The sequence below is a fragment of the Osmerus eperlanus genome, chromosome 14 (assembly GCF_963692335.1).
Source record: "Osmerus eperlanus chromosome 14, fOsmEpe2.1, whole genome shotgun sequence".
Taxonomy (NCBI): domain Eukaryota; kingdom Metazoa; phylum Chordata; class Actinopteri; order Osmeriformes; family Osmeridae; genus Osmerus; species Osmerus eperlanus.
In genome coordinates, this window is record NC_085031.1 from 6,907,316 (window position 1) to 6,934,111 (window position 26,796).

At 48.5% G+C, this 26,796-nt stretch overlaps 5 protein-coding genes across 7 annotated transcripts in view; 2 read left to right on the plus strand and 3 right to left on the minus strand.

Annotated features, from left to right (window-relative positions):
• Positions 1-675: 675 nt before the first annotated feature.
• amacr (alpha-methylacyl-CoA racemase) lies at positions 676-6,230 on the minus strand. 2 transcript variants are annotated; one of them, XM_062478273.1, is made up of 6 exons: positions 6,120-6,230; positions 5,519-5,784; positions 4,173-4,316; positions 3,247-3,407; positions 1,672-1,858; positions 676-1,498 (listed from the first exon to the last, which is right to left on the minus strand). In XM_062478273.1, exons 2-6 carry the CDS (start codon positions 5,763-5,765, stop codon positions 1,089-1,091), a joined length of 1,149 nt encoding a protein of 382 aa, XP_062334257.1. In that variant the 5' UTR covers positions 5,766-5,784; positions 6,120-6,230; the 3' UTR covers positions 676-1,088. The 2 variants fall into 2 exon arrangements, with proteins under 2 accessions (XP_062334257.1, XP_062334256.1); XM_062478272.1 differs by having other exon boundaries at positions 5,519-5,810; positions 6,120-6,163.
• A 5,272-nt stretch (positions 6,231-11,502) lies between these two features.
• On the minus strand, positions 11,503-16,821 carry btc (betacellulin, epidermal growth factor family member). Its single transcript, XM_062477867.1, has 7 exons — positions 16,541-16,821; positions 15,419-16,296; positions 14,087-14,224; positions 13,155-13,272; positions 12,370-12,516; positions 12,123-12,268; positions 11,503-11,834 (listed from the first exon to the last, which is right to left on the minus strand). Exons 2-6 carry the CDS (start codon positions 15,456-15,458, stop codon positions 12,124-12,126), a joined length of 588 nt encoding a protein of 195 aa, XP_062333851.1. The 5' UTR covers positions 15,459-16,296; positions 16,541-16,821; the 3' UTR covers positions 11,503-11,834; position 12,123.
• A 137-nt stretch (positions 16,822-16,958) lies between these two features.
• On the minus strand, positions 16,959-18,340 carry gng10 (guanine nucleotide binding protein (G protein), gamma 10). Its single transcript, XM_062477869.1, has 3 exons — positions 17,919-18,340; positions 17,504-17,634; positions 16,959-17,355 (listed from the first exon to the last, which is right to left on the minus strand). The coding sequence occupies exons 1-2, from the start codon at positions 17,997-17,999 to the stop codon at positions 17,509-17,511; spliced, it is 207 nt and encodes a 68-aa protein (XP_062333853.1). The 5' UTR covers positions 18,000-18,340; the 3' UTR covers positions 16,959-17,355; positions 17,504-17,508.
• A 113-nt stretch (positions 18,341-18,453) lies between these two features.
• nxnl2 (nucleoredoxin like 2) lies at positions 18,454-20,157 on the plus strand. The gene is made up of 2 exons (XM_062477868.1): positions 18,454-18,998; positions 19,530-20,157. Exons 1-2 carry the CDS (start codon positions 18,697-18,699, stop codon positions 19,696-19,698), a joined length of 471 nt encoding a protein of 156 aa, XP_062333852.1. The 5' UTR covers positions 18,454-18,696; the 3' UTR covers positions 19,699-20,157.
• A 1,277-nt stretch (positions 20,158-21,434) lies between these two features.
• csgalnact1a (chondroitin sulfate N-acetylgalactosaminyltransferase 1a) overlaps positions 21,435-26,796 on the plus strand; it is a 12,391-nt gene continuing 7,029 nt past the window's right edge. Inside the window, exons 1-3 of one of the 2 annotated variants that reach the window (XM_062478078.1) lie at positions 21,435-21,687; positions 23,926-24,754; positions 24,873-25,302. In XM_062478078.1, coding sequence (XP_062334062.1) covers positions 24,446-24,754; positions 24,873-25,302 — 739 coding nt within the window. In that variant the 5' untranslated portion in view covers positions 21,435-21,687; positions 23,926-24,445. The remainder of the gene's footprint in view (positions 21,688-23,925; positions 24,755-24,872; positions 25,303-26,796) is intronic. The other variant, XM_062478077.1, reaches the window with a different exon arrangement.

Sequence of the window (26,796 nt, forward strand, 5' to 3'; positions counted from 1 at the left end):
TTAGGCTTAGTCATGTGACAGTAGTCTGGCCTCAGTCATGTGAGCTTCTGCAGTCGTCTGCTCTTACGTGGCACCCCTAGCCTGGCCGGAGACACTCACACGCGTGCACGCACGCATGCACACACACACACACGGCTGTGGCTCACATAGTCATACATAATGGTACCCTGGGACTTACCATGGAGGCCCAGTAGATACACAGCTGACACAAGCATACCGAGCTTCTGAAGGATTATCTCCACACAAAGTCAGATGCCGTCGTCAGGTCATGCAGCCGTACACATACCAGACATTCCTCAGGTCCGGTGGGCAGTTACACATGATACTGGTCGTGAAGCTGACAAGAATATTCCCACAAAGCAGACTTTCCCAACGCCGAAATTGCTGTGCTCTGATTGGAGGATATCAAAGCTTCTGGTGTGGTGCGAGGTCAGTCTGGTTGTATAAACTGACAACTCTCCCCTGGTGCGAGTTTGACATGAAAGTGTATTGCCCGTCTGTCAGTCCTCCCCTATGTGCAGTGTGTGAAAGTCAAGAGTCTCCAACAGCTGCAGAGAAAGATGTGTTGGACAAAAACACTGCATGCAAACAAACTAACTGGATTACAGGGTTGGGAACAAAAGGCTGGGAACTGTGATGAGTAGTGGTGCATAATGATGGAAACCGACAGGATGGTAGGATTTTCATGTTTTTCATTAGAAAGAATCAAAACCATACATTATTTAGGCGGCCGAGTCAACTTCCGAAGAGTCCAAAAGTTGAACAACAGGCACATCTTCACATTCACATTCAAATTCGGACCCTCTGGAAATCAAAATAATCATCAATTATTTTGAGCAGCTGCTGTCACACGCACATGCGCACGCACACCAGGTTTCACAGAGCTGTTATCAGCCTAATTACAATGATTACACCGACGGCAACCAATGTGGGTACAGGAATACAGCAGGACCATATTTGGTCCACACTTGGTAGAGGAAACCAGCCGCCTAGTAGATTATCCCTGGGCAGACCCTCTCCCCCACCCTCTACCTCTGCCCTTCCCATCTCACTCTCCCCTTCCACTTATCCTCCCCCCTCTCACCGCCCTACAACCTAGCCTTGGCAGCATTACACTCCAGCACGCCAGTGGACAGCATCCTGTCGATGTCCTGGGGCTGGTAGCCATACTCCTCCAGGACCGCCCGGGTGTGCTCACCGATGAAGGGGTCCCGACCCTGGCAAGGCTGGGCGGGCGTGCGCGAGAGCACAGGGGCCGGCCTCGGGCTCTCCTCCCCCTGAGAGTCCTGCAGGAAGGACTCCCTCTGCTGGTTGTGGGGGTGGGAGCTGACCTCCTCGAGGGAGAGGACAGGGGTCACACAGGCGTCGGTGCCGTCGAACACCGCCCTCCACTCGGCCTGGGTCTTCGTGGCGAAACAGTCGGTGAATACTTGACGCAGTTTTGGCCAATCGGAGAAGCTCATCTGGGAAGGGAGGTCGGCATCATCCAATCCCAGACCTGGAGCGAGGGAGAGGGAGGGTGCAGGGTATCACCGTGGGTACTGATTATGTAATTCCACATGTGGTAACCGTGTTTGGATTGAAAGAATAAATGACAAAATAAATAATTTACAATTGTACTCATTATAAAAAAGGGTGTGTATATGTGGGTGTGTCTGTGCGCGTACTAACCATGTAGAAGCTGGGAATAGAACTGTGGTTCTATGGCTCCGACAGCCATGTACTTCCTGTCTGAGGTCTGGTAGGTATCATAGAACGGGGCTCCACTGTCTAACATGTTCTCACCACGGGGATTGTTCCACATGCCAATACTCCGGGACTTCCACATGAAGGAGCCAACATAGGCTGCTCCCTCCACCTGGAGAGAAACAGGGAGAGAATGTGTGAGCGAGAGAGAGAGAGAGAGAGAGAGAGAGAGAGAGAGAGAGAGAGAGAGAGAGAGAGAGAGAGAGAGAGAGAGAATGTAGGAGGGCGAGAGAAACAGAATGTAGGAGAGACGTAACGTAAGAGAGAGATCATATGTTAGAGGGAGAGGAGAGAGGGAGAGACAAAGACAGCGACAGAGGGACAGGACCGATGGTCAAATCAGTGAACCAACGGCTCATTGTGTCCTTCCTCTCCTGGAACACACGCTGTAAGTACATGTGCTAGCTCTATCTCTGGTGGGTGTGTGTTGGGGGGGGGGGGCTGTGGGGGATTCATGTGAGAAAGATGTGTGTGTGTATGTGTTCCTGTGAGAGAGTGAGCACACAAGCGTGTGAGTGTGCGTCTACATGATGGACGGCAGGGGTTCTCTACTTGTTTTTCATCTGTGCTTCTCCAGAAAGCCAGAGCAATCAAAGAGACCCAGTCAGAACCCCCCCCCCCCCCCCCCCCCCCTCACTCATTCCTGCTAATCTCAGGATTAGCAGGAATTATGGTCGATAACAGAGCGGCCCGCTGACCCTGTTATTAACAGGAACTGGGGGGGCATCTCCCCCCGGATGGAAAGGGAATTCTGGTCCGTCTAATAAATATAGTGCCTGGCATGCCGCCATTAAAGCTGTGCGTGGTGCCTCGTATGGGGACCTCAGTCCTGCTGAGCGGAGACCATTCAGCATCCCACGCCGATTGTCAAGGACAAAAAAGTCACACTAAGACTTGACACAGCTGAGCGTCGGGGAGAGACAGGGCGAGCGAGGGAGGGAGAGGGGGAAAACAGACGAACAAACAGGCCGTGATTACAGTGGGCCAATCACAGATGCAGTCATGCTGTGTCATATATTATTCGGGGCTGACAGACCGTCAATCTAGGCGACAGTTTAGGGAACCACAGTCTACTTTATAGTCATATTGGTGATGGTAATATATTCATCGCTATAAAAGGTTGGAAGCCTGAAGAATACAGCAGCAACATGCACGCGTACACACCGAGAGGAGAGAATGCTGATTCTCTACAGTAGAGCAGGATTAACATCTTGTGTGACTCAGACAGACAGTCTTCTACACAATGCAGGGAGTTTGAGAGCACAGTGATGATGACCACCACAGTGATGATGACCACCACAGTGATGATGACCACCACAGTGATGATGACCACCACAGTGATGATGACCACCCCAGATGATCCAGATCCATATGACTGAGCAGGCAGAAGCTTCCAGCAGAATCTGCTGCTTCAGCCCGCCAGTTCCTCCGTCTGCACCAGCCTGCTTCGGGATGCTCGGCCCTCAGCACGGCTGCTCATCCTGAAGGACACTCACTCACCATGCTGGTGTCGATGACCTGGCCCCTCCCTGACTGGCTCCTCTCAAGCAGGGCCATCAGCACGCCCAGGGCACAGGTCAGCCCCCCCCCAGCAAAGTCTGCCACCAGATTCAGTGGAGCGTAGGGCTTCTCACCACGGCGTCCTAACATGGACAACAGACCTGGGGGGGAGAGAGAGGGAGGCAAGGGGGAATAAGGAGGGAGGGAGAAGTGGTAGCACCGAGCATCGACAAGAGAAATGAGATAGGAGAGATGGAGAGCAGAGGAGAGAAAGAGGTACTTTTGATGCTCTTTGCTGAGACACCCTCACATTAAAACGACACAAATCAATCTTCTCCTCCCCCGCCCGCCCGCACACAAAACCTCCCCACCCCACGAAGGTCAGCAACACGTATCGTATAGTTAAATACACTTAAACTCTTCTCCCCGACAGTAAACACGGTCCCTCCTAGAGAGAGAGAGAGAACGGGAAAGCAGAAAGACAAAGGACACAAGAACAAGAGAGGGAGAGCGGCTTGGGCTCGGAGATGGAGGGAAGGATGAAGGAGATTATGAACAGCAGGAGAGAGGGAGGATTGGAACTCAAATGACAAAGGGATAAAAACAAAGGTTGAAAGAAAGGACAAAATGACGAACAGTGCGGAAGAAAGTCACAGAGATGATCAGTGGAACCCCCCTCCTGAGGGGACCCCAGAACACCTCAGAGAACAATGGCACACCTACTGTCTGTTTGGGGGTACACAAAGATGTTACCATGGAGACCAGTCACAGTCCGAAGGGAATAGTCCAAATCAGCAGGTTTTTATTTTATGCGGAAATACTGGTACAATCAAGACGAGTGCTGATGTGGCCTTCCGAGGCTCCAGACATGGGCAGGACAGAGGATGAGAGAGCCCTCTACCAGGCGGGTAGTGGTACTGCAGTACCTGACATGGCGAGGTAGTTGATGTCATGTCCAGCTGCGGCAGCGTAGGACCCACTTTGGCCGTACCCGGTCAGACGAGCGTAGATCAGACGAGGGTTCTCCTTCAACAGCTCCTCCGGGCCCAGACCCAGCTTCTCCATCACCCCTGTAACCACAACACAACCACATCAGACCCAGCTTCTCCATCACCCCTGTAACCACAACACAACCACATCAGACCCAGCTTCTCCATCGCCCCTGTAACCACAACACAACCACATCAGACCCAGCTTCTCCATCACCGCTGTAACCACAACACAACCACACCCAGAACCAGCTTCTCCATCACACCTGCAACCACAACACAGTATACCAAGACATCGTTTTTTGCACACATTGATCTCTGACGACAGCCCTACTACTCTGCTCTGCAGGGTTAGCACAGATACAGTAGCTAGCCTACACCCTCCTGTTAATTAACAGTTATTACTAAACTCCGCCCTGCCATGCCCTCACCCCTAAGCTCTCTGTAACATTGACTAGACAGCCATGTCCTTTCTGCGTTTGTTCATCAAAAGAGCAATTCTCCCTCTTAAGAGCCCCCCCCTATGAAGCCAGAAGACTGAGACAGTCTTAGGAGGGCAGAACATCAATCATTCCCATAGACGAGCATGTGACTTTGCCACTGGGTTCAGGACTAATTACAGCAAAGTCTCTGATCCTCTGCTCTGATCAGATGGGGGGATGGGGGGATCATTTGGCCTGGCACCAACTGTATGTGAGGGCATGCCATGCGTGTATGGAATTCGAAGGAGAGAGAGAGAGAGAGAGAGAGAGAGAGAGAGAGAGAGAGAGAGAGAGAGAGAGAGAGAGAGAGAGAGAGAGAGAGAGAGAGAGAGAGAGAGAAGAAAGAAAGAGAGAGAGAGAGAGAAAGAGCGACACCGACAGACAGTGAGGCCCAAAGAGGGGGAGAGAATCGTATTTGTTTTGTTTTAGGATTGAAGCTTTCAATCTTTATAAGGGGGGAAGCTTTCACCACTGTCTTGTTATTGCAATCTCATAGTAGCAATAAAAGTAACCCTAAAACCTTCACCAGCCCTTATCTCTCAACAGTCAGTAATTCATTGTGGATAATCACAGAACTGACTACCTTCATGGCATCCACAGCTAGGTAGATGTACCCAGAGCCATGACTCTGGATGTACCCAATCAGAGTGAGACACAGAGACACGTACAACAGTCTGATTCTCCAAAAATCATATGCTACAGTAGATAGAGCAGCGTGGTCAGAGCTGTATTGAGTTCATCATCATTTCTCCAGGATCAATCTTTCCAAGTAATGTCTTAAAGAACACTGATTGGTTTGACCTTTGCGATAAGGCTCCAGGACCACATCTGATTGCACGCAGAGTTTGCGCAGCACTGACACGCCCTCTGGAGTCTTCAGGTTGAGAGCCACTGACCGCTTCCCTCGCGCCTGCGTGTCCATCGCCATGGTTACTTTGGTCCGGTCCACGCGGATCACCTTGGCGCCGAAGTCGGCCAAGATCATGCCGCAGAAAGGCGCCGGGGCTAGGCCCGCCAACTCCACCACGCGCACCCCTGCTAGCGCCATGGCAACAGGCTGCCACACACTGGCAGGAGTACAGTCGTTACCGAACTTAATATCACACAAGCAAGTAGCCGACTGTTACAAATGACCAATTATTGAGTTGATATGAAAAACGGATTAATCGCTATAATTAAAACTGACGTCAAAACTGCGTGAAAGTAGATTAGAGTTGAGCAGAGGGTAGATAGCCACTATATATGGGTCATAGTTCACATAGCTTGCAGTTTAGCAAGTTTCAGACACCGTACTGCACAACTGTAATTCGTTGATGCCAAGGAACATAGATTACTGTATCAGAATGCGAGAGTTGAACATATTTAACGTTATCAAAACTACACATTTCAGTCCTGGGCTTACCTTTGCAGAACAACAACTAATCGGCAACAGAAAATGTTATCATGTCAAAGTCCTTCCTATGACGTAGTGGCCGCATCGGTGCCTGGGAAATTGAGTTTGCAGATTGAGTGCGCGTCGGCTTTCACACAAAGGTTTCGTCTCAGTGTTTACGCGTGTCATTTCATAGAAACGCATGCACACACAGATAATGATGGCACACAGCCAGCGTGGGTTTAGTCCAGGCAGAGCTTCTCTAACCACTACCGTCATTACTAATAACTCATCAAAATATTTTCAGACACAGCTCTGGTTAGTATGTTTCAGCTCTGTAGTGTGTGTATATGAGCTCTGGGGAGTGTGTATCTACTGTCCAAGGTCAAGTGTGCGGTCAGTGGTGATAGACTGATGATCATGGGGGTGGACGCTCCGTGCGACTAAGGTCTCCATTGGCAGGAAGCGCTAGTATAAAACAGTCACTTACTTCAAAAGGCCACAGGAAATAATGTGTACAAGTAATGCCTAACTGCACATAATCACTTGATAATATCATAATAATAATGATCTTAATTGAATTGCGTGGTCTCCAGTAAGGAAGCTTGAGGCTCATCATGTAACTGTAGGATTAGATTATCTGTGCTGATATGTATCTGTTGTTGTGGAACATTGAAATGATGAAGCTTCAGCACTCCAGTGCCATGCAGCCAAGCCTGACTGGGCCCAGTCACCAACCCCTGGTTCCGTCAAACTTCACCCTTTTCCACTCCCCAAATTCATCACACAATGTCAAATATTTTGTCTCAAAAGGTTATCAGCCTGTTTTCTTTACCAATCTCTCTCTATAAATTGGCATTTCCAAAATAATCCCTCTAAATCTTTAATTGAGGCCTCCTCTCCATCTCTGCTGAATGAAACCTGACATTTCAGTCCTTGGCTGAGATCGCCCTGCAGCCCAGTAAGCACACAGTTACTGCCGGATATAATCAACTCTGGTTGTTGATTGATCATGAGTCCGAATACAGCCCTGCTGTTTCCAAGGGCAACAAGGGCCAAGGGCATCATAGACCTATTTAAAATCAGCTGAAAAAATACATATCAGTGGTGCAGTCTATGTAATTCTGTGGGAATATGGCATATGCTTACGAAGTTTTCATGTATACGCTATTAAACAAGCTATGATTTGTGGGTAGGGGATGGTCCAAGGAAATTTTTACATTTCATTTATTTAGCAGATGCTTTTATCCAAAGTGACTGACAAATAGTGTATATGGACATTACAGCAGACAATCAAGGAACAGAAGTGTGTACGGTATTCCAGTGGTTTGAGTCAGGGAACAATCTGCATTTTCAAGTAACCACATCTTAGCTACCAAGCAGGCACGGTAAACCAGAATTTAAACTACAGTGCAACAATAACATCTCAACTACAATAGTGCATAGTACATTGCAACAACTGCAACATCAGACTATTTTGTGGGTGCAGTATTTTGCCAGACATGGTACAACAGGAGCAAATACAAAATGCAGAGAATTGACACATTTGCAAGCGTCACAAGTCGTTAGTCTAGGTGAAGGATGCTAGGGATTTGGTACATTGACAGGATGACCTCCACTTCATACTAGACTACAGCACTGGGATGTAAATCCTAAACATAGCATCATCAGACAGGTTCCTCTTCACTGGGCTGAGGTTGTACACCAGTGGTGTCTGAACTTAACTAGAGACACATACAGCTTCACATGGCACATGGCATGCTTCTTCAAAGACATTACGTTAGGGTGTCAAATGGGAGTTGTGATTAGGGAGTAGAGTGGGAGCTCAGAGAACACAATGTTACTGTAAACTCTCAAATATTCTATCTGCAGTAATGACTGTATCTGGACTAACGAGTCAGACTGTGTGTGGTCACTTTTTTGGACAATGTAAGCCTGCATGCACAGCAGCAATTTGATGTCAATCCCTACAATCCTTTTCACTGTGCTGTCACAAAACACAGCCCACTGCAAACCCTGTGACTCGTGCTTTCCAGCTGCCTTTGGAACAGAGTCAATTCCCACAAGATGCCGACTGTGGTCACAGAGAGGAAGCTGGAGAGGAACGAGCCACACCAGCAGCTCCCCCCAGGTCATGAACAGACTTCACACCGGTGGTGTGAAAAGGCTGTATAAGACATATTATACCAGCTGAACATTCGCTCCGCTCCTCTCCACCTCAGACACTACACACTACAGCCCATGCCCCCCCCCCTCTGCTTCCCCACTCTCTCTCCTATGCTGCCTTAACGTAAACTCTGCTCCCCCGCAGTTCCTACCCAACCTCCACTCAAGCTCCCCAAAACCTCCCCTCTACCTCCCCAGGTCTCCCCTCCTCCTCCTCCACCTATCTCCCCGTCCTCCTACTCTTTGACAGTCAGGTAATTGGATGTGGGGTTCTGGGGTGTTAAGTTGTGAGGAAGGGGCCTTCCAGGAGTGTTTGAGCTTTAGCTCTTTTTCAGGGGAAATAAATCAGCTTTCTGTTCACCGTCATTGTTTCTCAGACAGCCAGTCTAGCAGGTGTACGCTTACGCCTGAGAAGCTGTAACATTTTGTTGACTGTGTTTTTACCATTTATTGTTGCTGTTGCTCCTTGTTTATGAGGTGCGAGACATGAGAAGAGAAAATAAATCAACACTAGAACATGTTATCACGGAGGGATTTGCATAACATGCGAAAAACCGTTCAAGCATGTAAACACAAATGAGAGGGTATTCGTGGTAAGTGACCGTTGAAAGGGAGAGACAGAGAGACAGAGAGAGAGAGATGAAAACAACAGCAAAAAAGGATGGAGATATGGAAAGACATAAGGACAGTGAGTGTAGAGCACAGACACAGTGAAAAAGAGAGAGAGAGAGAAATGGGGAGAGAGTGAAAAAGAGAGGGAGACTTTCCCCTCAATTCAAGTCATTGATATTCGGTCTCTCCTCTCATCCTGATGACGAGCATGCCTGAATCAGGCTGTTATCTTGGCTATTCCAGGTCCAGATCCTCCCACAGCCTGCAGAGCTGAAGCCCAGCTTTCCCTGATGTGGATGACGGGGGACCTGCAGCCTCGGGAACAACTGGTCACACGGCCATCCAGGAAGCACCCTGCCTTATAAACACACTCACACACACACACACACGTACACACACGCACACATATACTCACACACACACGCACACACACAAATACTCACACACACGTACACACACTCACAGATATACTCACATACACACACTCACACATACACTCACACACACACACATACACATATATTCCCACACAGCGGTCTAATTTGTGTTGAAGCCTGAGGTGTGGGCGTTGGGTGTCTCGCTCAGGGCAGTTTTCATATTAATGTTCCAGCAGTCACTGGCATCGCAAAGGAAAAGGTCACATTTTCTTATTTTCTTTAAAGATCAGTAATAAGTGGCCAGAAATCAAGTGAAGGAAGTATCTGGGAGTTGTACCTAAAGTAAAGTTGATGATACACTGCCATCTAGGGGCAACACTCCAAGGGCAAACATTTAAACCAAGCAGAACCTTCAAGGCAGGGTGGGAAATGTTGTTGAGAAGCACTTGTGTCGTGATTGCTGAAATAAACTTCACATCCTGATAACAACCAATAAATCTAAACATTTGATGGTAAAATTAAATCAATCCACAGGACTGTTACAAACACAACCAATCATTAAGGTCGGACCAGCACTAGTGATTGGATGCCATTCGGACCAAATGCAATGATTGGATGGGCTACTTGTCTGTCTAGCTGCCTGTCTGTCTACCTGCCTGCCAGCAGTGGTCAGTTCATAGAGGAGGGGCTTTTAAGGGAGGGATGGGAAATTTTGGTCCTCCTTTCAAGCTTGAGAGAACATTTCTAGGTCCGCAAAACTTGCCTACCTTGCCTTTAACTACAACCATATTTAACCAGATACCCCAAGTGTATAATCAGAAAACTTTGAGCCTATGGACAACCCTAACCATATCTAGCCTTATCTACACCATTGCGCTCATATATTAGGCTGAGGTTGAATCACCAGACATTGCAATGTCTGGCTGTATTGCTGTGTGCTTTGCCAGACAGCAGAGGGATTGATGGTGGTATTATCAGTAGATCATCTAAAGGCGCTAACCCAGAAACCAACACTCTCACTGCTGGCCTCTTATCGGCTTCCCATGGAGACGCCCAATCAGAAGACTCTCTGTCACATTCCTCAAGGGCCACTCCCAGGCCTCATGGCCATGTGACCTGTGGACCGCTACTGTTCTTTGCTCAGCACTGCTTCAACCAACCTGATCCCTGATCATGCTGAGCCATATTTAGAAATATACTTTATATCTTGTGCCTCACAATCTATACATCTAAATAAATATATATTTATAGAAACCATATAGAAAGCGTGGAGGTGCTGGATCTTATCTGAATGGGTATTATTTAACCAGGCTTTTTGGCTGGCTAACTGATTGATTAGCTGGTTGTCTGACTGACTGACTGACTGTCTAGATGGCTGGCTGGCTGACTGGATATAGAACATAGGTGAGGGAGGAGGACATTCCAGGACTCACCTGTAAACAAAGGCTATTCATTCATAGAGGAACAGCAGTTGAAGTATTACAGTCTGTAACAGCCTCAAGCAGTAACTGGACCACATCAAACAACATTGATTTGTTTATTCACCCATTAAGGAACAGGTTCATGCTGTACGTGTACCTGAGAGCTGCTGGCGTGCCTTGTTTCTCTATGATTAATTGAAACTGAATATATCCTGAATGAACTGCAGAGTTAGAGCCAGGCCAGTGGTTGAAGCTTGATGGAAAAGCAGATATCTGAATGAACTGAATGTTTTAATGTAGAGTCCTGTGGAGCTTGTAGGAGCAGTGAGAGGGCCCGACTGTCTTCTGTCTGTCTGCAAGGAAGTCGGAGACAAACTCCAGTCTGTGCACACACTCTGCTCCATACACACTCTGCTCTCTAAACACACTCTGCTCTATACACACCCTGCTCTGTACACACACTCTGCTGTGTATACCCTCTCCAACTCTGGTAGGCCGCTCACCTGGGCACCCTCTCTCTAACAGAGGGCCACTTTCACCTGCGTCTGATGAGCACACAGCCTAGCCTGTCCTCCTACAGCCTGCTAGTCTCCACACATGAGATGAAACACCGTCACTACAGGCTGTGCTTGTTCCTCTGTTCCTGGCCTGGCCCAGCCCGGCCAGCCCCCCCCCCCCCCTCCCCCCCCGGGCCTGGTGAAACAGTACAGTTCCAGGTAACAACAGTAGCATTGTTCTATGTGTCTAAATCTGTCGACAGATAGTTCACAAAGCTCACAGAAACAACCCAACAGTCCAAGTAACATTGTCACATTGCTTTGGCCTCGGTCAGCGGTCAGCATCTGGCCACTGTGGCTAGTTCAGTTACAGTACTGCGTCAGGGGTCTCGACAGTTCCATCTCCAGATCCTTCCTGGTTCCTCTTCTGCTTGGAGGCTGTGGGTCTGCATCCAGGACCATGCAGGGTCACAGGGTGAAGATGGAGAGGTGGAGAGCATTGGGCCCACCTCTCCTCATGATGGAGACTGAGACTCTCTATAGTACTGGAAGGACCCTTGTTCTCCCTGTGATCGTTGTCTCTGTGTTCATACGGCATCTATGAGGGTCCGTGAAGTCCAGAGCTGTGGTCCCTCCTGTAGTCTCTCCAGCAGAGCATGTCAACTGCCATTACTGGAAGACAACAGCAACAGCTGCTACATTAACACCGCAATCTCTTTGTCCAAATACTTACCAAGCACACAAACTCTCGCACACACACGTGCCCAGGAGTGCACACACACACACCCCCACCGCTAGCCACAGCCATCTATATAGGGAGTGGAAACAGTGGATGGATGTCAGAGTGCAAAGAGGGCTGTTCTCAGATGGAAGGCACGTCATTATGTACTGCAAGCCCCTTTATAAGCACACACTCAATCTCTCTCTCCCAAACAGACTCTACCACGCAGAAATTCTGACCTCAGACGGTGTTGGTGTGCGAGGTCTCAGTTGCGTCCAGCGGTGGTTCATGAGTTCCAGCGCTGGTGATCACCATGTGGAGCTTCTCCGTGGAGTTCCTGCTCTCCTCCCTCCTCCCCCTCCGTCTGCACACGCCCTGTCTGCAGCTGAACAGGAAGTCCCAACACCATGCCCGTGTGAACGCACGAAGGGAGCCACGGTAGCATACCCAACAAAGTGCAGCCCTCCGCAGTGTCATGTGACTCACTGTGTGCAGATGCAGATGAAGACGATGAGGAGGATGAGGAAGACGAGGCCCGCGATGACGCAGGCGATGATGATCTGGCGCCGCTCTGCGACCCTCAAGCCCAGATCCACATACTCACACCTGGCGCCCACGTAGCCCCGCTCGCACCTTGGGGTGGGGAGTGGGGGTGGGTTGTCATAGTGACATACTGATACAGGAAACACTGGTTTGGCCCAAGACAAATCATGGTGACACGATGGCCTGAGGTCTTTGTGTCCCTTCCTATCCTGCTCATTAGTATTCTAGGTAAACCTGGAGTCTTGCTCGAATACAAATCAGCAGTTATGGGGCTTCTTAACCCTCGTGCTGCCTTCGGGTCACATGACCCAAAGGTTCATAACGAACCATCGTTGTGTTTACCCAATTTTACCCAATACAAAAACAAATACAAATTATTTTCTTTTAACCATTCCAATGTGGGGGGTCTGAGACAGCCCGACAGTTAAAAGAAAATGCTTCACTTTGTTTTTGTATGAGGTAAATTTGTCACAATACGACGGTGGGTCACAATGACTGATGGGTCAGAATGACCCGAAGATAACACAAGGGTTAAACAAATGCATTGTAATGCATTGAATGCATGCAATTAGTAAAGATCTAGTTGCCATGGCAACTCAAATGGTTACAGTGACTGCGCCATTAGCAAAACAATGTGCAATGATATCACCATGCTCCTCCCCCAATCGTACTGACATCACCAGGCTCCTCCTCCCTCCCAGTGACATCATCATGAATCGGGTTAGTACCTGCATGATGGCGTGTTCTGCTCCTGGACATAACGACACACCCCATGGATGCAGTAGTGGCGCAGCTCTTTGGGACACTTTGAGAAATGACCGCTCCACTGGCCTGTGTCCTTGGAGTCTGCTCATGGAACCAGACAAACAACAATGTAGCGAGACGCAGCTACGTATCGTCAATCTGAACAGAATCACGTGTTGTCATGTGTTTTACTTGCGTGTGTTCCAGACAAATAATCATGACTCAACCACTGCACAATAGTTGTGTTGCCCCTTACCATGTCCACCCTACCCGCCTTTACTCTCTCCTCTCTCTCTCTCTCTCTCTCTCTCTCTCTCTCTCTCTCTCTCTCTCCTCCTGTCTCTCAGGCGGTAACCCTGATGACTTGTTATATTAATAGCCTGGCTCACAGGAATATGAGCTTTGACAGTGACGAAGGCTTCTGAAATCAGGACCAGGGACACGCGTGTGATCCATGATGGAACTGAAGTCTTGACTGACAGAGCAGGGTGAGTTGGAGAAGCAGGAGGAGGAGGAGACAAAAGAGAAGTGCTATTTGGCACCATTCCTATTGTTATGGTTGTTAGGAACCTGGGAGCCTTTTAAAGTACATCCCCTGTACCGAGAGACTAAGGGGAAAGGGGACAGACAGAGGAGAGAGAGAAGCGAAGGTAGGGGCATAGAAAGCCTTTATTGTGGTTTGAAACGCGAGATGCAGCTTTGGCCTGGATAACTGACGTGTTCGATAGGAGCAGATCGGGTTCCAGAAGCAACAACAACGGATCAAAGACTTCAGATGAACCTGGCTCTCTTCCTAGCACCCTGCTTCCACATTCCTTGCATCCCAGCTCTTCCAAGTATTCACCCTATCCCCTTTGCCAGGTGTTGATTTGCCCTCCCACAAACCCTTGCTCTCGTAAATGTCATTCTGACCTACCTGTGCAGTTGTTCCTGTTGCTATTGTGACGACAGGCAGTGGTGCGGTTGCCAGGTTGCTCGGTGACGGTGGTGGCAGCCACCATGACGGTAGTTGTGGTGTTGCTCTCAGTCAAGGAGTATTTACAAAAGAGCAGAGCTGAAGACGCAGAACAAACATAACAGTCTGGTCACAACACACTGGCCACATTATCCAGACCAGATTCACAGAGCACTGACACTGAAAAGAGAATCCACTGATCAGACACATAGCTTGGTCATCATATAGCCCAGCAAGATGGACCAACTCCTCCAGGTCATTCTAGCTGTAGGATCTCCAGAGGTAAACCTGACACCTGGATCAGTGTTATTGATGAGGACATCAAAACCACAACACTGTATCCGGGTGTCACACCCTCCACTATATCTTTGTAGAGACGAGGAGGAATACTTCACATTGCAATGGGGGTTCAGGAGCAGTCATAAGGTCTGGAAACACTCAGGTCATTCTGCTGTGGTGTGTTTTGAGAACTTAGGAATGTGTGCAATTAAATCCCAGAGTGTGTGTGTGTGTCTGTCATTGTGCTGCCCCCACTGCGCCCCACTGGCATGACAATTGCTGCTGTCAGTTTGGCCAAAGATGTGAGACGGAGAGAGAGAGAGAGAGAGAGAGAGAGAGAGAGAGAGAGAGAGAGAGAGAGAGAGAGAGAGAGAGAGAGAGAGAGAGAGAGAGAGAGAGAGAGAGAGGGCAAAATAAATGTAATCATATCAGCCACTGTTAAATAAAAGAACATCTAAATGAGTCATACTAATTACTGTGGCTCCTCACACTCCCGTATTGCTGGACTCCAGCCTCCCAGGAAAGAGTAGCACCTCCTCTCTGTTTGTCTATTTACAGACTGGTCAACTGGACATGCTTGGAATGAGTGACCGGCCACAAGATCAAATACATACACTGAGGGTATTTGTGAATGGCACGTAATATTGAACTAATTACAAACTAGTGTTTGACTGCCTGCACTGTCACACATCTGCTGGGCACGGTATCAGGGAGCGGGTCGCATAACAACACGCACATAATCAAGGCAGCAATTCTGCTTTTGTTTCAGGTAACAGAGAGGAGTCTCCTCTCGCTACACTGTAAAGGATCACTATATTCTAATATCCATGTTGATGTGGCCTGTTTGGAACCAGAGCTGCAGAGAGCAGGCAGCTGCCTCGTAGCAGCTTCAGAGACTCCATGTTGCAGCTGACACTTGGTGCGTAGTGGGAGGGTTGGAGTTCAACACAGCTCTAACAGAGCTTTAACAGAGCTCTGGCAGAGGGAGGATATATGGTAGCAGTGTGTTCTTACCGGTCAGCATGCTCACACACAGGTTGTGTGGTGTGGCCATCTCCCAGGAGATCCCCTCCTCCCCTTTGTCCTCCTCAGCTGGAGACAATCCTGGAGACGAACCTTTCCGCTTGGACACTCCGCCAAACTGGCCAGGTGGAGGCTGGTTCTGTAGCGGCACCAGTACCAGTACCAGTACCAGGCAGCCAGATACGAGAGAGCTCGTTCAAGGTGTCTGTGCCGACATGTCCTGAAGTCAGCTCTGAGTGAGAATAGGACAGGAGGCAGGAGGGGGGGGAAGGGAAGGGGAGAAGAGGGGCAGGACCGAAACTCAACACTGTTCTCTCTGCTCCTCCCTCCGGGAGTTAACCCTTCATGTGCAGACTTTCTCCTCTCCTCACTCCAAGTTAAACCTTCACATGCCAGACTTTCTCTGGGTCCTGCAAGTCCACCCAGCCAAAGACAACCTTGACCCCATGACCTCTAATACTGAACACACAAGCTGAGTCCTAAGAAAGTCACAACCACTGCTCTCCAACACTGTAGATATGTCTGGGCTGGTTTGCCTTGGTCAGGTCTATGACCCAGTCTTCATTTGAGAAAGCTTTGATTCTGGGGTAAAGAACTCCATCTAGTGGTGATGGTGTTCTAAATGGAATCCTGCTCTGCATTCTGAATGGAACTTTACTCTAAGTTCTGAACGGAACTTCTGAATGGAAACACAGGGTTCTCAATGAGACCTATCCCAGTGTTGTGAATAGAATTGGTATCCGCTGCGGATGGTTCAGACAGTGAAGCTCAATCACCCAGAGAACTCCGTCACATGACCAGCATCAGTTGAGACAGACTTTTTGGTTGGCAATCTAACATCTCTCATTGATTCTTTTGTGTCCTCTTTCCTTTCCTCAGAAAAGAGGAAATGAGAGGAGAGGAAAGGAAAGGAGAAAAGAGAAGAAAAAAGAAGAAAAGAAAAGAGGGAAGTTTAACCCAGACTTGACCAGTTCTGCTTTTCCTAATAGCTGAGGTTGTCTTGGATTGAGGTCTGGCCTAGTTGAGGAAGCTGTCTGTCAGATAGGTCTCGGCACTTATCTGTAGAATGATGCAATAGTGTAACCCTCTCCAACAAAACAGAATCATTTTTACCCATCGAAATGTGCCATTAGAACCTGCTCCAGCTCGATCTCTGTTCTGTGATGGGAGTGTAGGCCAGCTGTGTGGATGGCCAGCCTGAGGAAGCACCACCCCCTTCCTCAAACAGCCTCCACAGCCAGCCTGAACAGGAAGGAACGGCTTCCTATCATTGGTCGAACTCCCTAACTGTCTCAAAAACAGGAAACACTCTCCAACGACTCAATATTCCAAGGGGCAATTTGGAACTCCCCATAAACATCCTGTCTGGAGCCCAGGACCAGAGGAGAGGGGCAGGGGAGAGGGGCAGGGGAGGGGCTTCAGACCATCCCCAGCAGGGGGAGTTGCTGAGGAGGACTACAGCATAACTGCATATTCCCTAAAAGAGCAGAAAGCAAATGTTTTGACAACCATAACACAGACGGAAAAATGAAAATAGGTCATATTTAGGTATCCTGTTTTATTTAAGCATTTGTATAAAAAAAAACTGTGCAGTACGCACAATACTTAATGTTGTATACCATAGCAGTTTTTCATTTCTTTAAGGAAAATATTAGCTCACAAAATGTTATTTGGCAATTTAAGACACTATTAACCCATTTAGCACATGGAAATGTGCCAAATAAATATGTACAATAAACATGCTTATCATATTAAGTTCATTAGTAAAAAACAAGTAATTTAGTTCTCAGTACAACCAACCATCATAAAGACATAATGCAAAAATACACTCTGAACTAGAGGATATGTGTGTGTGTGTGTGCCTGTGTGTGTGTGTTGGTCTGTGTTGCTGGCACTCCTAGCCCATGCCTTCGGAACAGTGTCCTATCCTGAAAAATAAATAGTATATTTTAATTCCCAACACCCAGCCAACTGGATAGCAGGAGTGGAAGAGTGCTGTGTGTGTAATGTGTGCCAGTATTAGAGTGTGTAAGATGAGTTTGTGTGTGTGTAAGGGGGGGGGGGGGGGGGTCGTACCTGATTCAGAACAGGGAGCAGGAGCGGGGCTCCCTGAAGGGGTTGCTGCCTGTGGGAACACCCACCAGCAGGGCATCCTTCGCTGCGTTCTGCAGACAGTACTGCTGCAGCTCTGCAGACGCTTGGGACACCTGGGACAATTCAGCACAATAACTTCTTTATTAATCAAGATGGGTAAGAAATGCCCTGTGTCGCTGGCTGAGTTGTCCATACTAACTCTAAAACTGCCTCATATTCAGTAATACTTAAATATCAGCTACAATTGGCTGTACAGTGGATGTGTATACAATAACACTTTCTCAGATGTTTGAAGTAGAAATGTAGTTTAATCTATCTTTGCTAGACATGTATCAAATAAAATATTACAGTACCATCACTTAACTTTTTTTCCAAATATGTTTTATTTATTTATTACCTTGATCCGTTCCACGCTGGCCTCTAGTTTGAGCTGTTCCACAAGGCGACGCATGTTGGAAAGATTGGAGTTAGAAGTCATTGTGTTGCAGGAGCTTTCTCCGTGGGCAGAGTTAGAGGAAGGAAAGCGTGAATGCTAAGACTGCTGTCTGTCTGGCGCAGTTCATTTGGGCTGCGTTCCATTTTGGCCAGTTGTACCCTCCCATCTTCGTTTAGACGTCCCTTCCTCTCTCCAAGGATTTCTCAGAATATACATGTAATTTTCGCTGCCTAATGCCGGAGTTTGGGATTTTACATGTGAGAACTAATTGCATTTAGTTAACTGAAATAAAGCTTTTCATTTGCTTTCTCTCTCTACAATCAGCTCGAAGTGATCCTCTAAGAACATTCGTTGTATAGAGTTTGGACTGCTCACTGGACTGAGGAGACAGTGGGGGGGGGGGGGGGGACGCACGTGACTGACTGTCATGAATAATCTGTCCAATCAGCGCTAGCTGACTAGTTCTACCCTATGGGCTTGTTGTGTATACTATAAATTAAACACCCTGCATGCAGTGTGTGGAGCATTATCATAACATCTATCCGTGTTTCTTGTTCGCATTATTTGGATCGAGCAAAATAAATAAATAAATAGACTAAAATCCAGATCATAAAAAGGATTACATTCTGAAACATATCGGACTTTCAGTTCCAGCTAATAAGAGCGTGCTGAAGAACTCCTGAATTTACATCGACTAGTACTAGCGTTTCGTATCCAGAGTGTTCGAGATCTACAAACGATGGTGGAAGTTTTTTCTGGACGAACTCTGCTTAATAAAGACGGGGAACTTGTAGATCCCGAAGAAGTGCTGAAAAATAAAGTTGTGGGAATCTACTTTTCTGGCGGCTGGTGCCCGCCGTGCCGCGACTTCACCCCGATACTCTGCGACTTCTACACTGAGCTGGTGGAGGAGAGCGAGCCACCAGCTCAATTCGAAATAGTGTTCATCTCATCTGACAAGTCGCCTGAAGATATGGTGGAATATTATCACGATATGCACGGAGACTGGCTGGCACTGCCGTGGACTGACCAGTATAAATAGTACGTGCATGGCTTTTTCTTTACAGTGTTAACCCACGTCAAGACAGCATTGTAGGATACAGGTAGAATGGGGTGCATGTTATTGTAATAGCATGACGCTATTATCCAAAGCAACGTACAAATAGTATAGAAAGTACAGCAGAAGATCAAGGATCAGAAGTGCATAGTTCCAACTGTCAGAGGCAAATATCTGAATTTACTAGCCGCATAGCAGTAACCACACCTCAATTAAGGCACAGGGAACAAAAGAAATAGGCTACTACAGAACACAAAGTGTTTGCGTCTATCATGCGCCAGTGTGTAAGAGGTTTAAGGCTCAACCTCTCAAGGATTTGAGTTATAAATAGACCAAGTGTCTTACCTGCGACTGCCAGGTTGAAATGATTCAACGTAACACCGTGGAATAGCCACTATGTGGATGTCTTTCCATAGATGAAATCGATGGAAAATTTCACTTCATCCAAACCTGATGTTTTTGTAAATGCTTGTTGTGAAGCTAGTTGATGACCCTTAACCCTCCCACCCCTCCAGTGACCTGAAGAAGCGGTACAACATAACGGCCGTTCCCAAGCTGGTCATCGTGAAGGAGAACGGGGAGGTGATCACAGACAAGGGCAGGAAGCAGATCCGAGACCAGGGTCTGGCCTGTTTCGGGAGCTGGCTGGAAGTGGCTGAGGTCTTCCAGAACTTCAAAGGCTAGAGGAGGATGAGGAGGTCCACAGCATACAGCATCCCTGCAGTGAATGTTTCACTAGACTTGAGTGCTGTGTGTTCTGGTTGTCACACAGTGCTCACCTTTGACAGCAGAACACAAGTCCGTTGGCAGGATCTTTCTGTGTGCTCTGGGCTTTGCTCCTCGTCCAGATCAAGATGCTCTAGCCGTTCTTCTGCTACTATCTGGTTCTTCCCCGAGCTTGGAAGTGTAGCATTACTTTCCACAGCTCTCTTAAACATATTTACACCGTCCCAAAGCCACACTAACTGTACTCTGTTAGGTGGTCAAGGGACATAGCTTGCTACTAGCTAATTTCACTGAGGGCCAACATTTCCAGGGATGCTTCCAAAGACTACATAGATGTATTTTAAACTGCTTGTATATTTTATATTCTGTTTTATATATGGCCTGATATGATGCAATTATAAACTCCTTTGATGCTTTTGTGGCTTACTGTTTTATTTCCTGCCTGGTTCAAGGTTGTTATTGATTCGTTGCTGACTGTTGTTTGGTGTGTCTGTTGATGCTGTGTCGCCATAGTGTCGCTATGGTGTTGGCCATAGTGTCGCTATGGTGTTGGACTCTTGAGACTGTTTAGTTCACTACAGAACGCCCAGAGGAGACACTTCCTCCATGGTGACATTTTTAGTCAAGTCTATCACTCCCTCTGGTCTCACCCTGAGTTCTTCTGCGGTGGGTGTAGGTGACTGTGACGTGTGATAAAGGCCTCATGTCACAGGGGGGCGCTGAAGAACCACCTGTGTCCCTCTGGCAGTGGATGTGTCCAGTGGCACTTCTCTCTGACTTACTGTGGAGGAATGTAAGACTTAAAGATTACCCACATGTATTGAATAAGATGATGTGAGTTTGGCTAACTCACACACGTACACAGACTGGAGTGATAATAACCCACCATGATGATGAAATTCCCTTTTCGGTTTTTCTCACTGCTATTTGATAATGCAACCTTGATGTAATGTGTGGTAACCACAGCCTGTTGACCAGCAGTCTACTGACCAGACACAGCCGTCATGGACCAGTAGGAGGAGCTCACCTCGGCTTACTCTGGAGGACCTACATGAAGCACCTATCCTGAAATCTCCTGCTCTGGTACTGAGACTGTTTCTCCACCATACTTCAATAAGTCAGAGTTCATGTGACGATCTGACAAGAGAATGCTGGGATTTTCCTTTTACTGACATAATCCTGTGTTAACAGTTGGTGTCCTGGGGAGGCTGAAGTGAGATTACTTCCTAGGCCTACATAGACGGTATGGTAAGGCTGGTTCTGGCACGTTTCTTACGAGCACTCCCAGTGACACCGAAATAGATGGAAGGCGAGAGGCGCTCTAATGAATAAGCCACTGTGTCTGCAGTCATCAGGATGCTGCGGCGCCTCCAAACCCGATTGGACCTGGCGACCCCAACGGTCTGACCTGGCTTACTGATGACTGGAGCTGCTTAAGGCGTCCATATGACGTTCACGGTTCTGTTGTTAAAATGTGTGTACTAAATCTAAGTAGCGTCTGAAATCGTCAAACTGATAAAGATGTAGCCTATTCTAAGTTATGTTGTGGGTACCACTTCCTCCGCGTATTTACGCAACTGGCCGTGTCAGTGCAGCTTATCTGTCTGTCTCACTTCTGACCTCGAGCTGGATAGACATAGGCTACAACTGTACCCAAGTCACTTAAATTGGAATATTGAGTTGAATGAGGCTAACTTTGGGCTGGCGTTCCTATGAAAGCTAGCAGTGTTTCTTGAGCTAACGGCACGCTGAATCAGGTAACAACACATCCTTTATGCAAGCGGGAGGGAGGCGGAGGAAGCGCCGGGGCGGGGTGGACCAGCGAAGCCTGTTCTTGAGAGGACACTCTCACAGCCTTCTCAGTGCGCTCGTGGAGCCATTAAAGATCGGTGACACGTACAACACCCGGTACCAGTCCGGTATTTATCTGGAAAACATGGATGAAAGGTAGGCTGTGTAGATTGATGTATTACCATGTTTTAGTTAACAGGTCTAACAGAAACCAACTGTGCTTATCAGAGAAGGATCCTTGCCCCCGCTGTGACGCCTTGTGCTGGCACATGCTGGCACGGTCATTGAGAAAGCTGTTTTAGGTGGGACGGAGGTGTTGTGTGTGAGCTTTAACTCAGCGTGCTACGGCAGAGGAGCAATGCAGACCTGGTGTGTACGAACTTTTGGTGACATTGAATCACTGAGAAAAAAGGAAGCTTATTTTGCGGTTCTCACCTTCCCGTGTATTACCGCAAGTTCCTGTTACTTTGCCTGTGGCTTCTTGTCCATCTCTCCAAAACCCTCACTCACTCACAGTCAAACTTGAGTGTTTTACTTTGGTTCACATGAAGTTCTGTGGGCATCTGTGAAGCCCTCTGTGCTTGCAAAAAAAGTCTATACAAATACGATTTGATGACAGTTAGCCATGCGAAAAGTACAATCACAATAACACTATTTGGTCACAAAGTTTGAAGACGTGCGTCATTGCAGAAGGATTTGGTCATAACATTTATCTAGATTTTAAACTGATCTAAATGTGTGTTAAATGAATAATCTAGAAGGTAAGCTGCATAAGTGACTGTTTGCCTCATGCTGCTGCAGCAGGGATGTCAGTGAGATGATTGGTTAGAAACAGTTCTGACCTGTACTCAATGTGTGTGTGTGTGCACGCGCGTGCGCGTGTGTGTGTGTGTGCAGATGGGGGCACTGGGAGAAGGGGTGGGGGCTAGTGATACAGCTCTGGTTACAGATCAGATGACAATGTCCTAAGTTATATTGAGGCCATCAGAACCAAAGAGAGCATTAGGGACCAGGAACAGGAAGGAGTGTGTGTGCGCACGCATATGTATTTGTCTAAGTCAAAAAATGACAGAAGTGATGACATGTTATTTAGCAATTGGCAGTGCCAAGATGCACGCACTCACTCACTCCTTTCTTTCTCTCTATCTCTGTTTCTCTCTCTCTCACACACACACACACACATTTTTTTCTCAGTTTGTCTTTCTCTGTCTCACTGTCTTTGAGAGCAGTAGTAATGTCGTAGTGATAGTATAGTATTCAGTCCTCTGTGTGGGTTTTGTGATGAGCAGAACAGGACATGTGGTTTCCTCTCCGGGACCATTGTTGTATGAATGATAATCATATTATGAGTTATGAGTGTTTATTATAATCATACTGATGTTATTTGTTTTGTTGTCAGTTTATGGTCAAATGGTGATGAGTGCTGCATAAATGTTTTTATGTGTGTGTGTGTGTGTGTGTGTGTGTGTGTGTGTGTGTGTGTGTGTGTGTGTGTGTGTGTGGGTTTAACCATATATGACAGGTCCTCCTCTCTCTGCTCTGACACTGGGATGCTTCAACACAAATAATTACAGAGTTTAACATAGCTGTCACTAGTGTGGTACTACAACAAGATGTGTGGGTATGTTTAAGGGCAGTCCAGATGTGTGTGTGTGCACATGTGTGCATATATATGTGTGTGTGTGCGTGCACGTGTGTGTAAAGTTCCGGGGTCTGGGGCAGGGAAACCAGGCCTAATTAAGGGGAGGTAGAATCACCTGAGGGGCCGGGAAACATCAAAGAACCCTTTCTCTCTCTCTCTCTCTCTCTCTCTCTCTCTCTCTCTCTCTCTCTCTCTCTCTCTCTCTCTCTCTCTCTCTCTCTCTCTCTCTCTCTCTCCCTCTCTGTCTCTCTCTCTCTCTCTGTGTCTCTCTCAAGACTGTGAAAGTATCTCTCCCTCCCCCGTCTCTCTTCCAAATGACTACCCTATACAGAAACACCTGGAGTTAGTTTGTGGCCTCCTCTCGTCCCCCCCTCCCCCTCCTCTCTCATCCTCTCCTCCCAGCCCCCAACCCAATAGGCCCATAGCTTGTCATCAAGCCTGTAAAAGACTTGACTGTGTGGTGAGTCAACACACACTTACATACACATACATATGACAACCCAGACATGCACAAAATGTACACACAACTACACCCCTTGAGTAGCCTCCATAAATACATCTTCACATGTAGACATTCAGGCATGCAGTCTCTCTCCCCCCTCTGACTCTCCCTGACGCCCTCTATCTCTCTCTCTCTCTCTCTCTCTCTGGGTTTCTTCCCTTGTGTGTTTGTGAATGTGTGTATGTGGTCTTGTGTGTGTGTTGTCTTGTGTTTGTTATTGAGTTTTTCTGCAATCTTCTCTAAATCATAGCTGTGACTGTCAGTGAAGACAATGATGTCCCATTCCTCTCCTCTCCTCCTCCAGTGCCTGTCTGGGAGGTTCTGCTGAGTTCTGGTCATGGTGCTGAAGGCAGGGAAGGTTCTGGATCCCAACAGCTGGACCACGCGTGAGCAGGAAGGCCTGAGTCATAGGTGACGGACTGATGATGTAAACACTGACTGGACGACATCACCGTCTGGTCAAGGATTTTATTTGGACCTGATTTGATGGCTGGTCCTTGACCTATGACCTGGATGTGAAAATGTGACAGAGGAATGCACCCACTGGCCAGAGCACTGTGAACACCATCCTGCTACTGCCTCTCTATCTGCTTTCTGTCTGCTTATGTGTTTAACCCTCACACTAGCATATTTCATTGGTGTGTGTGTGTGTGTGTGTGTGTGTGAGTGTGTGAGTGGGTGGATATAGATCTGGTGAATGCGTGTATAAGTGACTGTTTGTACATCCCAATCGGTCTTGGCAGACGTCTGTGATACCATTGGGAGGGTTTATGTGTGACATCATCATCGGGATGCTGCGTCGCGGTCTGCTGGCGTGGGGGTGCCGGGTGGGCGTGGTCTTGGCGCTGGTGTGTTGCTCCGTGTCTCTCCTCTACATCATCACCTGCAGCCCCCAGTCTGAGCTGGGGGGTCACGCCTTGCCCCGGCTCGGGGTGGGGGGCGGCGCGGCCGGGGCAGGAGGCACTGGGCCGGGCGGGGGGGGCTCCCAGAGTGGCCCCCCAGGGAAGGAGTCTTACCAGGCTCTTCTCCAGGAGAGAGAGGAGCAGCATCGCCTCCTCATCAGCAGCCTGAAAAAGCAGGTCAGGATCTCGTTCCTCCTCCCCCTCTGCTCTGCTCCTCGGCTGGCCTCGGCACTCCTCTCGTCCCGCGACTCCAACTCCTCTCTGCTCCTCCTCTTTCCCTCCCCCTACCCTTCAGATCACCCAGCTGAAGGAGGCCCTCCAGGAGCGCAGCCAGCAGCTGAAGGGCGTCCAGGAGTCTCTGGAGCAACGGGCTGGGGGCCCGGGGCCGGGAGCCGGAGGAGGGATCCTGGGGGGGCCAGGGGGGCAAGAGAGAAGCCAGGCGGACCTCCAGGAGTTCCTGCGTAGCCAGCTGGGGCGGGCGGAGGTGCAGGCAGGCAGCAGGTTGCCCAGTGAGTATGCAGTGGTGCCCTTCGAGAGCTTCACTCTGCAGAAGGTGTACCAGCTGGAGCAGGGTCTGACCCGTCACCCCGAGGAGAAGCCTGTGAGGAGGGACCGGCGGGACGCGCTGGGGGAGGCCCTGGAGACGGCCCTGGCCAGTCTGAACACGCCACCTCAGGGGGGGGCCCCGCCCAGCAAGGTCTACGCCCCTTCAGACTTCATAGAGGGTGAGGAGTAGGATGCATATTATGCTGTTGGTGTGTGTGTGTGGGGGGGGTGACTATGTGTGTCTGTGTGTGGCAGTGTGTGTGGCGGAGTGTGTGGATGGAGGTGAGTGTTTTATGTGTATGACAGTGTGTGTGTGTGTGTGTGTGTGTGTGAGAGGGGGGGGGTCTTTGTAGGAGTGTGACAGTTCATGTGTGGATGTGTGAGGGGGATGTGTGTGTGTGTGTGTGTGTGTGTGTGTGTGTGTGTGTGTGTGTGTGTGTGTGTGTGCATGTGATCGGTGTGTTTGGGTGCTGGAGAGCTGGCAGCCAGGAGCCAGGATGTCCGTCTGATCATTGACAGGAAATGAACACAACTGTTCTCCATTAGCTGGAGCGTCCTTGTTACCTTGAGGGGAGAGGGGTCTTTTGAGAGGTCAGCTTGTCTAGGTACTTGAGAGAGAGGGGGGGGTGGGGTAGCAATGACCGTGGCAGGGTACAACAATATTTACAATCAACAATGAATTGAAGTTGGCAGACCATAGATGAGAAATAGAGATAGATCTGGACTATCTAGCTACAGGAAGCACCGAGACATGACTACTTATAGTGGTCACAGTGTGTGGTAGCGGAAGGACTGAGGACACACACCCTGACAACAGACACATAACCTGTGAAACACACTTCATGTGCAGCTGGGTGGCAGATGGCAGCATGCTAACAACCCCTCCATTCAACGAGGACTCAAATGAACTGCATACAACTACTGTACGCAGCTGCAGTGAGTGTTCCTGTCTGCCCTGCTGTTGTGTTGGGCCTTGGAAGACCTTCCAGGCAGTCTTGTGCAATGCTGACCAAGCTGGGACAAAGGCAGCATTGCAGGCCTGCCAAGATAGGGTTAGCTTAGTAGGCTGAAGTCAGGAACCAGACCAACAAAAACAGGGCTGGCTGAATGATTGGCTGGCTGGCTTGCTGGTTGGCTGGATGACTGGATGACTGGATGGCTGGCTGGCTGGATGACTGGGTGGCTGGTATGGATGACTGGATGACTGGATGACTGGCTGGGTGACAGAGAGAAAAGGAGAGAGGGATGAGAGAGAAGGATTGAGTAGAACAGGAGTAGAGTGTGTGACTCAACTGTATCATCCCACCTAGTCCCATGGGTGAGGAAGCCTCTTATCTCAGGAAGTCAACATTAAATCAAAGGAAGTTAACATCATGCGACTTTGGTTGTCCTGGCAGTATCAGCATGTCCATTTCCAGCCAGCTCTGTAATCTGCTGTCTCAGCTTCCTTTTTACAGGGTGGTGTCTCTCTCTCTCTCTCTCTCTCTCTCTCTCTCTCTCTCTCTCTCTCTCTCTCTCTCTCTCTCTCTCTCTTTCTCTCTCTCTCTCTCTCTCTCTCGGTCGCTTTTTTTCTCTCTCTCTGTTTCACTTTCTCTCTTTCTCGGTCTCTCTCTTTCTCTGTCTCGACCAGTCGGACACACACCATCCCTCTCTGTCACAAAACTGCTTACACT